We start from the raw sequence: 16,870 nt of genomic DNA on the forward strand, positions 1-16,870 counted from the left end.
AAAAATGAATCTGAGATCCTATAGAATCCCAAATTTCTATCTTTGTAATATGCTTTCATGTTAATGTCTTTAAATATTGATTTAAAAATATACAGAATCTCTACTTTTAAAATTATCTCAAGCCAATCACTGAAGTGATCATTAATTTACTCATAGGGAATAAAGGAGTAAGAAACTCTGTGTCAAAAAAAAAAAAAAAAAAAAAGTCAGGAACTACTAAGTATCAGCTTATTACATAAGGAGATCAATTGTAAGAGCCAGATACAAACATTAATATGTAGCACACAAAAATTGTAAATTCTGTTCCTTGTGCCTGATGTAAACAGTGGAGAGTTTCCCAACGTATAGGAGTCATGAAGCCGACTCTGTGGGAAATGGTGACTTAATTTTATATCTCATCCTTAACTACCAGAGGTTTAATTTTCTGTAGTTCAATGAATCAAAGCTCTAGTAATATTTTAGAACTTCTGGCTCAAGATGAATATAGGATAAAATATTGGAGTATACATATATTGCTTTCTTTTTTAAATTCCATATTGCTAATGAGTGCCGGTGTTAGATTTGTATTTGATTTACGTGGCTCTCTTAACAGATAATGGGAAGGTTGAAGTGAAAAAGTTAATGGATGCATTGAAAATGTTTTCTGGTGAGTGGCAAGTTACTATAAAATTGTACTATTTTAAAAATATCTCCTCAACTGCCCCAAACTGTTTATATGTCTTTATATTATGTCTCATTGAATACTTGTTTTCAGAGTCTTAGGCTGTATTTATTTGTACAACTTAAATTTTAAAAATACAATGACGATTCTGTGTCTTGGTAAGAAATCTGGCCCAAATGTTTTTAATAAAGCAATAATATCACTTACCTCACTAATATTCAAATAATCCCATACCTTGATAGGCATATATGAAGAGAAAAATCACATAATTTAGGATCTCCCCAGAATTCTAAGTTCCCCTGCCAAAGTTATAAATTTCCATGATTTCCATCATTCTAACTTGCTGGCCAATCTTAAAAGCAAATCTACCCTCTGCTGCATTAGATGCACACAGATCCATCACTAAGAGAGTATGCCTTTTAGGAGATTAAGGACCTGTGTTCTATTTGTGGCCTCCCTGTGATTCTGTGTAGTTGTATGTGTTTCCTTTTACTCGCTCGCTACTTCCGAGCCGAAGGTGATCATTTTTTCATTATCTGGAATCATTAGATTCCAAATTGTCACGCACTGATGTTCCTGTCTTTTGAAAGGAAAAAAGATTGATGCCAACGATCTGCTAAAGGTCCTGGGAGCCATGGGGATCGAGCTCCCTGAAAAGGAACTAGTGAGGCTGAGACAGACGGTACCTATCGACGGTGAGCCATTTAAGTCTCAGAACAGCCTTTCCGGGGACATTGGTTTTGTGGGGTCATTGTCAGCAGTTCTTTTTTTTTTTTTTTTTTTTTTTTTTAATTTTTTTTTTTTTCAACGTTTATTTATTTTTGGGACAGAGAGAGACAGAGCATGAACGGGGGAGGGGCAGAGAGAGAGGGAGACACAGAATCGGAAACAGGCTCCAGGCTCCGAGCCATCAGCCCAGAGCCTGACGCGGGGCTCGAACTCCCGGACCGTGAGATCGTGACCTGGCTGAAGTCAGACGCTTAACCGACTGCGCCACCCAGGCGCCCCATTGTCAGCAGTTCTAAATTGTTGTCTCTTTGTTTCTCCTAAAAAGTACTGAAAATAATTTTTAAAACAAATTAAGTTTGCTGACGTACAGATTCAATCTGTCAACCCAGCTCTTTAACCATAACCATATTGCCATCAGAGTTGATGCAGGTTGTAATAACACTACCCAGTCACGGCCCTGAGAGGCCTGCATGATAGGAAGGAAACTGAGGGAAGTGAGACACAGGTTAAAAAAAAAGGGGGGAGGGGACACAAAGAAGTAGTGATTTTTTTTTTTTTTTCCTGCACAGTATAGTCTTCCCAGCAGTCTTCTTGGTTGCTGAACACTGGGTACATTTTTGTCACAATTTTTTTCCTAAAATAATTTTTATTTGATGAGGAGATAGAACAGATTTCCTAGGGAAAGAGTAAAAAAGATTGCTCCTAGAATTACCCAGTTGCCCAAAAACTGTGTGTCCATGTTCTTTTCCTTTGGATATAAATTATGGTTTTTCTTTTCTAATAGCTGCTGGAAAGGTGTATAAGAACAGATTGTTGGATGGTGTGAAGTCTGTAAAAGGTATTTAAGAACCATGATTAGCAGAAAAGTCTGCTAAATGTCAACACAAATATCAACACAAACATCTTACCACCAGGTTTTGAGTCATGTCTACATTCCTGTATTTAGATTTTTTTATTTCATTATGTTAAGCACGTTTGCATAATCACCCATGGTATAGTATTGCAAGGGATCCATTCACTCTTGGAGAATATTTCTAAATAGCACCCCCAAAGAATCATTTGAAATCTAATTTATACAACACATAATATACAGAATATCATAGGCAGTTTTTCTGAGCGTTTGCCCAACAACAATACAAAGGATTTTGGAGTGACCTTTAATAATTTTATGGCACAAATCAAGTTATTTTCTTTTTTATTTTTATTTATTTATTTTATTTTATTTTATTTTATTTTATTTTATTTTATTTTATTTTATTTTATTTTTAAGGCAGAGAGAGACAGAGCATGAGTGGGGATGGGGCAGAGAGAGAGAGGGAGACACAGAACTGGAAGCAGGCTCCAGGCTCTGAGCTGTGAGCACAGACCCCGACGCGGGGCTCGAACTCACAAACTGTGAGATCATGACCTGAGCCGAAGTCGGACGCCCAGCCAACTGAGCCACCCAGGCGCCCCTCAAGTTATTTTCTCTAAAACATTCTTTCCTAAAGACCAGTTAACAACAATAGCAGCAACAGCAAATGTGGAAAAGAAGCATGGTATTGTGGCCAAAATGCTTTTTTACTTCCTCTTCCTGTAGGTCCTTAGAAAAAGAGACCAGAAGGGGAAGTAGGAAGGGAAAGAGGAAAAGGGTAGAAGGTTTGCTGCTATTTAATGAGAGAAGCCTCTTGCAGGTGGCACTTGGCCTCCTGACATCCCAGATACTTGGAATAATTCCAGTCAGCAACATTCTTGGAGAATTTTGTGGTGAATGTGTTGTTCATGACAGTTTTCTCTTCGAGAGCATTGAATCCATTTTTATAGTCTTTTCATCTTTCATACACTTTTTGTATATTGCAATAGCAGAACATTGATGATCTGAATCTTGAACTATCCCTCTCAGCTGATACCTTGGCTTTGTTTTGGGGACAGACCTGCACAGTACTCTCTCTGTTTTCCCCATGGGGACAGTCCTATCATTGGTATTCTTTCGGCCCCTCTTTTAACAGATGAGTATTACTTAATACTACAAATAGTAACTTTAAACACATAATCACAGCCTGTCACCCAGTAATGCTTCAACCTCAGAATATTTTTTAAGTAGGCTAAATGCCCAATGTGGGGCCTGAACTCACGACGCCAAGATCAAGAGTCACACATTCTACTGACTAAGTCAGCCAGGCACCCCCAACCTCAGAACATTTTATCTAAGTTGTTCTTGACATCATTTTAGGTGATTTACTGAGTCAACCTTATATGCCTGTTCACTAATACAAATAAATTGTACTTTTTCTTTGTTTTTTTTATCATACTAAAATGCATGTGAGAAAAAAAATTATATATAATCTTTGGAAATCACGTAATTTTTTTTTCATGATTACTTCCTGTTTGTTTCTTAAGGAGGAATGGTTAAAGCCAATATAACCTAGACAATGTTCTGGAAAATCTGGGAATTGAACACACAGAAAAGGAACGTGAAGCTCTGGCAGAAAATCTGCCACTTAGTGGTAAGCATTGTAGATAATAATGAGCCTTAGGAGTTTACATTTATGAGCTTGTGTAAGAGAATGTATATTAACTAGTGATATTTGGTATACCAAAAGAAATTAGAAGCATTTGCAAAGATAGGGATGAACAGTCTTCATTTAAGAACAGATCACGTATTGTTTAGGGTAAACTACATTTTTATTTAAAAACAAACCTAAAATTATGTCCCGGGTAAATGCAGCAGAAGTTAAATTCTTTCCCCCGTGAAAGTCCAAGGCGAGAGTATCTTTGGGTAATGGACAGTGGCTCTTCTCCATTCAGCGATCCAGGGACCCAGGTTCCTTGCCTCTCGGATTCCTTTTTAAGGCCTTGTCATCGTTTCTGTCTAATAATGGAATGGAAAGGAGAGCATGAAGGAGAGAGAGTGCACGCGTTATTTCCGTAGCCATTCCTCTGTGGAGAACCGGTCACGTGGCTGCACCTAAATAAATGTGAGGCGGAGGTGGGGCGGTAGAGATGTAGTATCTGTCTGGGCATCCACTTCCATTTATGATTCTATGCTCTGAGAGGAAATCAGAGTATTGGTAGGTAGTTAGCTGCTTTTTGTGTTTTGTTTTGTATTCATTGACAGTTGCCTCAAATATACATGCACCATGTGATTTGAAGCCCAGGAGACCTTCCCTAAAAAGTCTCCGTGAGACTAGAACTGAAGAAGATAAAATAAAACGAAATCAAATCAAAATAAATCCATAAAGGAAAACTGTTTCCTAGTCATCTTCATTGAGGTTAACAGTATATATTTCCAGGTAACAAGCCCAACACCAGATTGCAGCAGATAGTTTTGCTTTGTCCCCAGCTGAGGACTGTTAATGCCTAAAGGAGCCTGTAACCAACCACAACTTAGACAAGCCTTGAGTTCCGCAATGGGGAAACTGGCTCGTTAACAGAAAAAAGGTGTAGTCTTGGGCTTCTTTGCTTCTCTTGCACATGCTTGGCTTCTCTGTCACCTGCCCATTCCAGCTTCACGTTCTTCAAGTCGAATCACTTACCTTCTCATTATGTTTTAAAACATCACTCAGAAATGTTAGAAAGACCTAAGGAACAGGGGTTATGGTTTATGCAGTCAGCTATCCTCTTGAGGCTTTTGGTTTATAGATTTGTGGCATTGTAGGCCTTCCTTTATTTTGCTTTGGGGAATGGTGGTGTGCAACCAGTGAGGTTAGTTGGACACAGCCGTGATCTCAAGAGTGCCATGCTTGGGGTTTAGTGCTCTGATTTGGCCATCAAGAGGGTCTTCATAATTTGCTTTTAAATTTTTTAATGTTTATTTATTTTGGAGACTGAGAGAGACAGAGCGTGAGCAGGGGAGGGGCAGAGAGAGAGGGAGACCCAGAATCTGAAGTAGGCTCCAGGCTCCGAGCTGTCAACACAGAGCCCGATGCGGGGCTCGAACCCACGGATCGTGAGATCGTGACCTGAGCTGAAGTTGGACGCTTAACCGACTGAGCTGCCCAAGTGCCACAAGAGAGTCTTCACAATTCTATCTTTGAATTTGTGTTTCCTAATTGAAGTCTGATGGGAAACTAGAGCATGGCTGGGGCTTGGCACCCTGGCTCAGGCATGTGACTGCCGCTGCCATTTAGTCCCCAGGATGTATTCTGGGTCAACCACTCCACAGCCTCTGGTATGGCCAACCTCCCTTTCACCACCATGCCTGGCAACATCTGCATCCCCTGACCCCAGCAGGGACCTGGGCATGGATGCAGGGAGGGCTGGCATTGGCAACCTGTACCTGAAGGCATCTTGTGACAAGACGTGGCAGCAGCAGTCCCCACTTTGGGCTGGCAGGGTCAAGCCTGTTCCTCATCCCCTTCCAGGTATCTAGTGTGTCCCCACGTCAAGGCTGCATTACTCTTGGGAGTCGCCTGTCCATAGTGAGTTGAGGCAACCAGTGCATTGGAAAGTGAGACACGTGACTCACTTTTCAGATGTGTGGTTCTGGCGGCAGGAGGAAGGAAGGAAGTCTGCTGCTAGTGAGCCTCGTGCATGCTGAGTAATGGGACCACCCAGGGTGCCTGTGAGGTTCTGCACTCAACCCTAGAAGATGCCATGCCTGTGACAGTGCAACATTTACCAGCTGACTTATAAACAAAAACTAAAACAAAAACACCACCATGACAGTTTGGGAACAAGACTGTGGAAGAAAAAAAAAAGCAAAGTTTTTCTTCCTGATTTTTGAACAAGGGGTCCCACGTTTTCATTTTGTACTTGGCCCAGTAAATAAAGTAGCTGGTCTTAGGGGGTTGATCAATCCTTCCTGATATTGGCACAATGCCATATTGCTATAACTCTCTAGCTTTAGCTAATGATTTCTTTTTTCCCAAACATAGAAAGGTAGAAACATTTACCCAAACTTTATGCATGTGCTGGTAACAAAAGATTGAGAACACATAACCAGCCATTCCAAGTTAATAGTTGAAATAACTAAAGAAAAGTATTAGTAAAAGATAGAACATGAAAAATGTTTTCAACATCAATCATGGGAAGAACCTTGCATTTGCATCAGAAGGGCTATCAGAGACCAAACAACAACATACTTAGCCTACCGTAACATTCCTGCAAGTGTAAGACAGAGAAAGCTTTCTTGGGTAAACCCTCTATCTACCATAGAATGAATTCTTTGCAATCCATTGCATAAAAGTTTTTGGCTGGTGAGATTAAATTGTGGGGAGAATCTCTATTTCTTAATTTAGCTCCTTTATCTTTTTATAATATTGCCAAATTATGGTATTTCTTACAGCTAATGGGAAGACTGAGCTCAAAAAATTGATGGAAGCAGTGGAAACTATTACAGGTTAATTAGAAGCTTCTATAAATCTAATGTCTTTATTCTTTAGCTAATTTATATTTTTATGTAGAACCATCATTTTTACATTCCCTTTTTTATTCTATTCTACCCATTTTTCTTCTATATTGATGAATATCTGCATACAGTTGCCCAGAATTACACATTAGAACATTTGCATTTTAGCACTAATTTTTCTGTGTGAATTTATAGTAGCAAATTTCTTAGTTTCTGGAATATTTGCCAAGAATAGTCACTATTCTTGATTTTGAAAGCCTAAATTTGAATTAGCATAGCTGATGATACAGCAAACTTTCACAGAGATAAAATTCTGTTATCATTAAGAGATTAGGGGAGAGAGAATATCCTTACAAAATAAATGGATCTTATGCCTACAGTGTCCTAATTTGTATTATATAAACTGCATCAGTATGTCTATTACTTTACTAAGCGTAAGAGAGAAATTCTATTTCTACCCCCAATTAATGACAGTGGCGAACAGTTAACATATTGTGTGTGTTTGCTCATTCAGCTATTGTAGCTGAAGCTGTAAAGGGTCAACAGGTTTGGGGGGGGCTGTGGTTAGGCCCTTCTCTCTACTAATCTGTGACCATTTTGTTATGTTGAAGGGGGAGAGGTTGATGTCAGTGATGTAGGAGGTGTTCTGGAAAACATGGGAGTAACTGTCACAGATAAGGAATGTGTAGAGCTCGTAAAAAAGCTGCCAGTTAATGGTGAGCATTTAAAATATTAATATGGTCTTGAAGGAAGCACACATTTCTTATTTTGTTTATGAGAACTTCTATATACTTTCTGATAGCATAGAAAAAATGCTTTCAAAAACTACTTAGTATGAATGATTTCACTCATGTAATTATGTATCTTCACATACTGATAGATAATATGTAGGTATATTCTAGGTTGTTAACATGAATCATCTAGGGACTTGTGGCTGCACCATAGACTGAGAAGGAAGAAGCAGAAAAAGGCACTTAAACAAAAACAAAGACCGAAAAAGTACAGCCATTGTGATATGGTTCAATTTATACACTTATGTATGCAAATAATTTTTTAAAAAAAATGAATGGTACGTTTTCACCTTAAAAGGATGCTATCTAATGGTAGAACATCAGTAACTGTAAGCTGAGTGTTTATGGGGATTCATTGTTTCCATTCTACTTTTGTATATATTTAAAATTCTTTACAATAAAAACATTTCAAGAGAAGATTTTTAAGAAGGAATTCCATTAATTTTTAGTTGGAAATCAGTTGCTGCTTTATTCACAACCTGCCATCAGGGCTAAGAAGTACCTTTTGTAGTTGTGGTTCTATAGATGGGGAATTGTAAAAGTTATACTGGGTGCTAACCAGGTGAGAGAACAGAAAAGGACATTAGAGAGCTGAAAAGGAATTAAAAAAAAGCACCAAGATTACAAGATTCACATGCTTAAGTGTCAATAACTGAATAGAGTGGATACATTGGTGGCTATTTCATTTTTAAAAATTTGAAAGTAAATTGGAAATTTTCTAGAGAAAATTACAAATCCTCCTTACATTAAATAATGACTTGCTGCCTTGGTGAATCTCCACATCACTTACTTGTGTATGACCTGATTTATGTTTCCACGTAGCTAAAGGAAAAGTCTACAAGCATAGGTTACTGGATGGTTTGAAGTCTCTTAGTGGTAAGTGAGAAGCATAATACCAAGCCAGATGATTCTAAGAGACACATTATACTGTCTCCTAGATATCCAATTGTGAACTTCACTAACCTCCTTAAATACTGATATCATTCCTAGCTTCTGATATAGACCTGTGAGCAAATTATCTCCATATAGAAATTTAAATAAATTTTACATAAGAGAAAATAAAGTCTGTGTCAGAACAGTAAAATTAAAGGGAAAATATTTGGGGAATTTGGTTAGGCGTTGAGACAATAAAATAAACAAAAATGAGCCCACTTATTAGTGAGAAGATAAAATAATGTTTTTCATTACTATGAATTATTAAATACTAATGCAGGCCCTTTTAAAGCTTATGCTTTGTAAACCTGTCCCCATGATCCCACTAAAGAAAGAGGTTCTTTTTAAAGAGCTATTATCTATTATTATCTATTATTGACCCGCTTTGTACTATAGACACTTGATGTTCCTGCTGAAAATGACGTTAGTATATGTCAACAATTTGATGTATTTGCTAAAACAAGTCAACTGTCATGCTATATATGAGCCTATTTAAGTTATTTAAATCCAAAAACTATACAGCATGCTAATTGACTATAATAATGCATCTTGGACAATTAGTTCAAGATTTCAGTTTTTGGTTTTTTTTTTCTGCAGACGGAACTTTCTAAGAACTAAAATCCCCCAAACAAAAATTTTAGAAAAAGATCCCTTGCCTGCAAAAGAAAAATATTTCTGACAGGGGACACCCTTTATATTTCCACCTACACTACAGCCATGTGGGCCCATAGGTTATTTAAATATATAAACTGTATTTTTCTTTCCTTTGGCTATTTCTTGACCATTTTGCTTTTCTAAGGAGGGATTGTTAATGCCAATAAACTTGATTCAGTTTTGAAAACCATGGGATGGAAACTCACAGAAGACGAAATTAAGGATCTCAAATGCAACCTGCCCACTGATGGTAAGCATTGAAAATATTTTTAAGTTCTTTGGGAAAAATCTTACCATGATGATTAGATTCCCAGCTCATTGTTCTTTATGGATCTTGGTTATGGGATTGAAGAAGTTCTACCTTTTTCCATTCTTCTTCTTCTCACATCTGAAGAAGGCATTGAAGAATAACCCCTTCTTGGGGGCTGGGGCAACTTTCTTAGCGTACTTCCTATTTGTAGAGGGCAGGAACCCCACTTTAAGTCATGAACAGAGTACCTTTTAGTTTAAGTTTTATACTAAAATAGGGTTGACTTTTTATCTGATTGATTACAACTTGCTTAATGTGCCAATAGTTACATCTACAATTCTTTTTGAGATGTGCTTCTCATTAGATTTAATTGTAGACCCCTTGAGTTTTATCAGACTTCCCTGGGGAGAAGCACAACCTAAGATGCTTGTTCCTGAATTATTTTTTTCAAATTTGGAGGATTTACTAGGCACCATGTTAATCAAATCAGAGGTTTCAACAAAAGGAATGATGATCACACTCTTCATATTGCCTTTGCCAGAAGACTTAGTTTTGAATGCCCTTGGTCACTAAAAGAAATTCCAGGTGTTATCTTCTATTTGTAGAAGATGAGAACTAGTTCATTTTTTGTGCCATGTCGCACCCTGAATCTCTGGATTCTCTCTGTTCTCCTTTATCCTTGCTTGCTAGCCAGCCAGTTGTTTTCTGGGTTCATTTCTTTTTGTAGTAACTTGTCCGTTGCTGCCAATATCAACCAGATACTCTAGTAACACTGTATTTCCTAGCTTCTTCTTTTTTTTTAAGTTTATTTATTTATTTTTGAGAGAAAGAGAGAGAGGGAGTGGAGGAGGGATGCAGAGAGGGGGAGAGAAAGAGAGAATCCCAAGCAGGCTTCAGCATGGAGCCCGATGTGGGGCTCGAACCCACAAACTGTGAGATCATGACCTGAGCCAAAACCAAGAATTGGAGGCTTACATGACTGAGTTACTCAGGCGCCCCACACAGCTTCTTCTTTTAAAGTACAAGCATATTCAGTACATTTTCTGCCTTCTAAGTTGTTGAAATTGCTAAACTCACCAACACCATTGCAAGGCATGGGTTCATTCCAGCCTCCAGTAACAATTTCTTCACCAAACACTTCCAGCACCAGAGCCAATGCCACATAGTTTTGGTGTTTTTGCTACTACTTTTGTTGTTGCTAAGACAGCAACACACTTGTGGTTCCAGTTCCTTTTTTTTTAAGTTTCTTTATTTTGAGAGAGACAGAGATGGCCTAAGCAGGGGAGGGGCAGAGTAAGAGGGAGAGAGAGAGAGAGAGACAGAGAAACCCAAGGAGGCTCCTCAGTGTCAGTGCAGAGCCCAACACTGTGCTTGAACTCATGAACGGTGAGATCATGACCTGAGCTGAAACCAAGAGTCAGACGCTCAACCGACTGAGCCACCCAGGCGCCCTGTGGTTCCAGTTCCTATTATCAGCTAGCTATGCTGCAGTAGCAACAAACAACCCCCAAATCTCAGTGGCAACAGAGTTTTTTTGCATGACACTCAATATTAGACACTGCCCATAGGTTGGCTGTCCATCTGTTCTCTACTATAGGACATAGGATGCAAGAACAGTCCCTGTCTGGACAGTGTCACTTTTGTAACAGGAAAAAGAGAGATGATGGAGCCATGTGATAGTTCTTAAAGTTTCTACTCAGAAGACACTCAAATATTTCATTTGACAAAGCAAATTGCACGATATCATTGGGAACAGAAGTACAATCCTCCCATAAGACAGACTTGATACAGAGGGGAAGAGAATATTTGAACAAACAAGATATATTCTCTTAAAACAATATATCTGAAAATGCAAGGAAAAGCAATTTATACCCATTTTGATGCATTTTAAAATTGATTCCATAATTACAGAACATCTAGTCAATTTAATATATGGAGCCATCAAAAGAACCAGTCAGCTCTATTCTTATATACAAATATATGCATAGAGTATCTCTAAAAAAGATAAACAAAAAATGTCAATGTTTGTTCCTTAGAAGGAAGAGAATTCTGACAATGGAGATGTTTATAAAGGAGACATATTTTTCACTGTATTCTTATTGGTAACATTTGAGTTATGTAATTTATGCTTATGCTGCCTAGTAAGAATAAATTGATTTAGAAACATATTATGCGAAAAGCATGATTCACAAAAGGAAAAAATTGATAAATTGTACTTCATTAAAATTAAAAGCTTTTATTCTGGAAAGCTGTGTGGAGATGGTGGAAGACAACCTACCGTCTGGGAGAAAATATTTGCAAATGATACATCTGACAAAGCAGCAGCATCTATGGCATTTAAAGAACACGCAAAACTCAGCAATATAGGGGCATCTGGTGGTTCAGTCAGTTGAGCGTCTGACTTTGGCTGAGCCTCGTCTTGGGCTCTATGCTGACCACTCAGAGCCCGGAGCCTGCTTCAGATTCTGTGTCTTCCTCTCTGCCCCTCCCCCTCTCGTGCTCTGTCTTTCTCTCTCTCTCTCTCTCTCAAAAATAAACATTAAAAGGGGTTTTTTTTTTTTTTATTTGAGAAAACCTCAGCAACATAAAATACAAACAAACCAATAAGAAGATGGGGAAAATATATGAAACTATATGAATGAAAATACATTGCACCAAAGAGGATATACAGGTATCAGATAAACACATGAAGAGATGCTTGACGTCATTAGGTATTAAGGAAGTGCCATTTGAAACTGCAGTGAGATATCATTGCATACCTATCAGAATAGCTAAAATAAAAAATAATGACAACACCAAATGTTGATGAGGATGCTTGAGAAACCGGACTACTCATACTTGGTAGTGGGAATGTAGTGATACAATCACTATAGAAAAAGTACCAGTTTCTTACAAAACTAAGCATAGAGCTACCGTAGCAATTACACCTTTGAAACTTAGGTTCGCACAAAATCTGTACATGAACGTAAGAGCCAAAAACTGGCATCAGCCCAAGTCTCCTTCAACAGGTAAATGGCTAAACAAACTTGTGGTACATACATATTATGGAATACTATTATTCATCAGTAAAAGTACACTATCTGATTCATGCAACATCTTGGACAAATTTCCAGATAGTTATCCAGAGCTAAAAAAGCCAACCTCAGAGCTTACATACTGTAAGATCTTTACATATCATTTTTGAAATAACAAAATTTTAGAAATGGAGGACAGATTAGAGCTTGCCTGGATTTAGAGATAGGGGATTGGTGGAGGCAGAAGGAGGTGGATGTGGTTATAATAGGGTCCTTGTGGGACTGGAACTGTTCAGTATCTTGACTGTGGCAGTGCATACGTGAACCTACACAGGTAATAAAATTGTCTGGAATTTAATAATACAGAGACATACACATGAGTACAAGTAACACTAAGGAAATCTAAATAACATCGGTGGATTGTATCAATGCCAGTATTCTGTTTTTGGTATTATTCTATGGCTTTGTAAGTCTTATCATTAAGGGAAGCTGGACAAAAATGTACAAGGCATCTCTCTCTATTTTTTCCTACTAACTTCATATGCATCTACAATTACCCAAATAAAATTTTCAAAAAAAATATTAAATTGGAAATAAAATCTGTTAGTCTATCAGTGTGATAACTGCCCCCCCCCAATTGCTAATATAAAGGATTTGTCTTCAAAGTGCTTAATAATTTATCTTGTAATCCAAATGGAGGAAATAAATCTTTCTGGGTCTGTTAAAACACCAGGGAATATTGAATGAGAACACATTACCTGAGAAAATCACTGCTGAAACCCAAGTTTAAACATTTTTGAATAGCATGTACCAAACATAAACCCATTGTCATGGCCTGATAGAAATAAGAAAGTTCTTCAAAGTCTGAGAGCTAAAAAGTAGACCCTGGACAGTAAGTGGCTTTTGACTCTTATCCCTTGACTATTGTAGGTTTGATTTTTTTATAGAAGAATTAAGTCATAGTTGTATTGTTGATGTTATATTTTTCATATTTAACCTCTTTACACTCATTCTCAAGAAGTGGGTAAAAGTAGAGAATATTATTAGTACGGAAGTGTTGCTGGAATATTTTCCTCTCCTATTATTTGTGTGTTTCACTGTCTCTTTTTATTATTTGCATTTCTTCTTACAGTATATGGGAGAACTACAATGAAAAAGTTGTGTAGTGGATTAAAAGCTTTTACAGGTCAGTGGGAAGTTATATAAAACCAAGATCTGCAGACTTTATGTAGTAGTATAGTTTTAAATAATATTTTTTACCATTCTATTGCTGATTTGTAAATTGTAGCTTTCAACCTTTTCTAATGGAACATTTGCTCCTAATGTCCCACGGTTTACCTTTATATATAGTAATTAAAAGCCTATAACTTACTAATAACTTCTGAACTTTCTGGAGTTTTTATACTAATAATACTTACTTCAACATTATTAATAGATTCCCAAATCAGAGTATATCAAGCAACAGCAAAATAAAGCTTTTTTTTTTTTCCATTCTTGGAACTGGAAAGAATTATGCTGAGTGAAATAAGTCAGAGGAGGACAGGTATCATATGTTTTCACTCATGTGTGGATCTTGAGAAACTGAACAGAAGATGATGGGGGGAGGGAAGGGAAGAATATAGTTACAAACAGAGAGAGAGGGAGGCAAACCACAAGAGACTCTTAAATACAGAGAGCAAACTAAGGGTGGATGAAGGGGTGGGGGAGAGGGGAAAGTGGGTGATGGGCATTGAGGAGGGCACTTGCTGGGATGAGCACTGGGTGTTGTACGTAAGCCAATTTGACAATAGATTATATTCATTTAAAAAAGTTTATTTATTGTCAGTATCAAGAGCAAATAACATATTTCAGAAAAAAATTAAAATATATAGTATTCTCTGGTAAGATGGATAAATGAATTGATGTTGATATTTCATTAATCAGACAGTTATTTAGGTAAAATCTATTCTCTTCTACTTTGACTTCTTGTCAGATTAAGAAAACATACTTTTCAGTATTTTTAAGCAAATTTGATATATGACCCTTCTCAATTCTGTATGGATGTATATATCTTATTATATCTTTGAACTTGCTCAAGTTAGGAAGAAACATGCTTAACACTATTAAATTATTACTTGAAATAATTATTCTATAAAATTCTTGAATGATCACGTTTCATATTTTCAAAGGAAAAATATTAATGTGCAACATCTATCAGATTTTGTGAGGAACATGGGTATTGAGCTAACAGATAAAGAACAAAAGAGGCTGCTAAAGAAGCTTCCAGTTGATGGTAAGCCATAAAGATACTTTAGTAGCCTTCTAGAATACTTAGCTTTATGGTACCATGGGAGAAGTTTTAAAAGTTCTCTTTAGGGGCGCCTGGGTGGCTCAGTCGGTTGAACGTCCAACTCTTGATTTTGGCTCAGGTCATGATCTCACAGTTCGTGAGACTGAGCCCTGCGCAGGGCTCTGTGCTGGCAGCATGGAGCCTGCTTGAGATTCTTTCTCTCTTTCTCCCTAGCTCTCTCTGCCCATCTCCCACTCACTCTCTCTCTCTCTAAATATATAAACTTAATTTTTTTTAAATTTCTCTTCTAGCATTTAAAATATATATATATTTAAAGTAATTAGAAAAGGCAGATTTTAAGTTATATCTATCAATCTATATATCTCTCTCTCTATATATAACCCAGGCCACCAGGGGCAAAATAAATGCTGTCATGTCATGCCCTCTGGCCAATGACAAAACTATTAGAAAAAAAAATGAAGGAATGTGATTAGGGGAGAGAATTTTAGAAGAATTGGACAAGAGAAATCAAAGGATAAAGAAACCAGCATAGAGAGACTGTCAACTGTTCTGTCAGGGGTTTAGAATGGCATAATTGTCACTATTGTATCCCGTCTCATTTTTTTGTTGTTATTCGAGGATGAATAAGAACATATTTACTCAGTAAATGAAAACTCTCCCTGAAATTCTGAAGTATATGTATTATGTTTCTGAGCATCTATATAATGCTTTGTCTGACATAGACACAAAGCAAATTCAATTAGTTGTCTTTAGCTTAAGTTGCAAAATCCCTTCATAAATTATTTCTTGTCCATAGTTTCATCAAGGCAAAGCTTAAGGCTCTTTAACACGATGTTAAAATAGAGTTTGGTACTCATGTTTCAAAGCAATATTAATAGTACTGAAAAGGATTCTATTTTTCCTTATTCCTAGTTTTTTCATATTAATAGTAAAAACATTTTCAATATAATAGTAACAGAGCACTGATAGATTTCTAGTATTTAATGTTCTTTCATATTTTAGTATTTTTTGTCATTCCTTATGTCTCTTTCCTGAGGAGGGAAGGTTGAAAGAAGTAAAGTCAATACTGTTCTAGAAAACATGGGAATCGTGCTCACAGGAGAGGAGCTTCAAAGTCTAACAGATAACCTACCAGTTAACGGTAAGCACTGTGGTTATTTCTCTGCGTTTCTGCAGAGCTTTGCCTGTGAATGTGCATATGAGAATTTTTGAAATTAGGACTATTTGATGCTGAAAGGAAATGTATCTTAGAGTAGAACCCATTCTAAAGTAAAAAGAAATCCTGCCTCATTTTTAAAATTTAAAGTTATCAACATGTTTTCATACAGAAAGCAGAGAAGCCAGAATGCTTATCTGAGGAATAGTCAGAATGTAGAATAAAACTTCTACGGATTAAATTTAAAAGTGATCATACGCTGGCTAACGCTTCATTTCTTAGTTCTTCCAATCTGAACCATTTGCTTTTTTGTCTTATGTGTTCTCCCTGAGTGATTTTATGAACCCCTACTTTTAACCATCTGTTTGAACCATCAGTTATGTTCTTTCCAGTCTTCTCCCCAGTCTTCAAACTATTTTATTCTAAATCTTCTGAGACATTTCTATTCAGTCCACCCCAAATAGCTGTTCAAGGATAAAATTTGTAATCTAATATATTCCATATCTTTTTAAACTGATCATCCTTTTTTCTGCTTCACTGACCCTGCCAGAAATCTCTACCCACTTAATTACTTGCTGCTGCCTATTTAAACTCCTAAATATTTTTAAAATCCATTCCTACTCTTTAGCCCTGTATCACTACCCTTCTTTCTATTTCTTTTTATCTCTTCTTAGACTGCTAGATAACTCTCTCTCTGCCTATAATTTTGTTACTTTTAAATCCACTCTACACACAGTGGGCAGAATGATCCATTTCTATGTAAACCTGATCATAAAACTAGTTGGGGTTTTTTTCTCCCCATCTTATCTTCCCCTCTTCTACTTTTCTGTACCTTCTTTCAAAACGTTGAAATAACTCAAGGCTCTGATGGGTTCTCTAAGTGATCTTACCTACTTTTTGAGCTCTGAATTCTATCTGTATGGTAATGAATCACTGATAGCTATTCCTAACCTAAAACACTCCTTGGATCTCTATTTGGTTTATTCACTACCTATTTGCAATCTCCACTTGGATAGCTCAAATAACTTGTAACTTAACTTGTCTTAGTCTGAGCTCTTGATTT

The 16,870-nt window shown here is 37.0% G+C and overlaps 2 protein-coding genes and 2 long non-coding RNA genes across 21 annotated transcripts in view; 3 read left to right on the forward strand and 1 right to left on the reverse strand.

Annotated features, from left to right (window-relative positions):
• LOC147571450 (pleckstrin homology domain-containing family M member 1-like) overlaps positions 1 to 16,870 on the reverse strand; it is a 191,938-nt gene that overhangs the window by 76,416 nt on the left and 98,652 nt on the right. For 9 of the 18 annotated variants that reach the window (XM_086696393.1, XM_086696386.1, XM_086696382.1 and 6 more), the window contains one exon: positions 4,033 to 4,241. The exons of 7 other annotated variants lie outside the window; for them this stretch is intronic. The gene's annotated coding sequence lies outside the window, so the exon portion shown is untranslated. 2 more of the 18 variants (XM_086696375.1, XM_086696395.1) reach the window with 2 other exon arrangements.
• On the forward strand, positions 592 to 7,435 carry LOC147571452 (uncharacterized). Its single transcript, XR_015247385.1, has 6 exons — positions 592 to 646; positions 1,252 to 1,356; positions 2,175 to 2,228; positions 3,770 to 3,876; positions 6,657 to 6,710; positions 7,331 to 7,435. It is a non-coding gene; the product is annotated as an uncharacterized LOC147571452 (long non-coding RNA).
• On the forward strand, positions 9,024 to 13,548 carry LOC147571453 (uncharacterized). Its single transcript, XR_015247386.1, has 2 exons — positions 9,024 to 9,347; positions 13,494 to 13,548. It is a non-coding gene; the product is annotated as an uncharacterized LOC147571453 (long non-coding RNA).
• The window catches only part of LOC147571454 (EF-hand calcium-binding domain-containing protein 13-like), a 30,244-nt gene continuing 27,946 nt past the window's right edge, over positions 14,573 to 16,870 (forward strand). The window contains exons 1-2 of the mRNA XM_086696417.1: positions 14,573 to 14,633; positions 15,691 to 15,792. Coding sequence (XP_086552543.1) covers positions 14,573 to 14,633; positions 15,691 to 15,792 — 163 coding nt within the window. The remainder of the gene's footprint in view (positions 14,634 to 15,690; positions 15,793 to 16,870) is intronic.

This window comes from Puma concolor, unplaced genomic scaffold, assembly GCF_028749965.1.
Source record: "Puma concolor isolate L17-30 unplaced genomic scaffold, mPumCon1.1.hap2 unalloc_scaffold_27, whole genome shotgun sequence".
NCBI classification, from domain to species: Eukaryota; Metazoa; Chordata; class Mammalia; order Carnivora; family Felidae; genus Puma; species Puma concolor.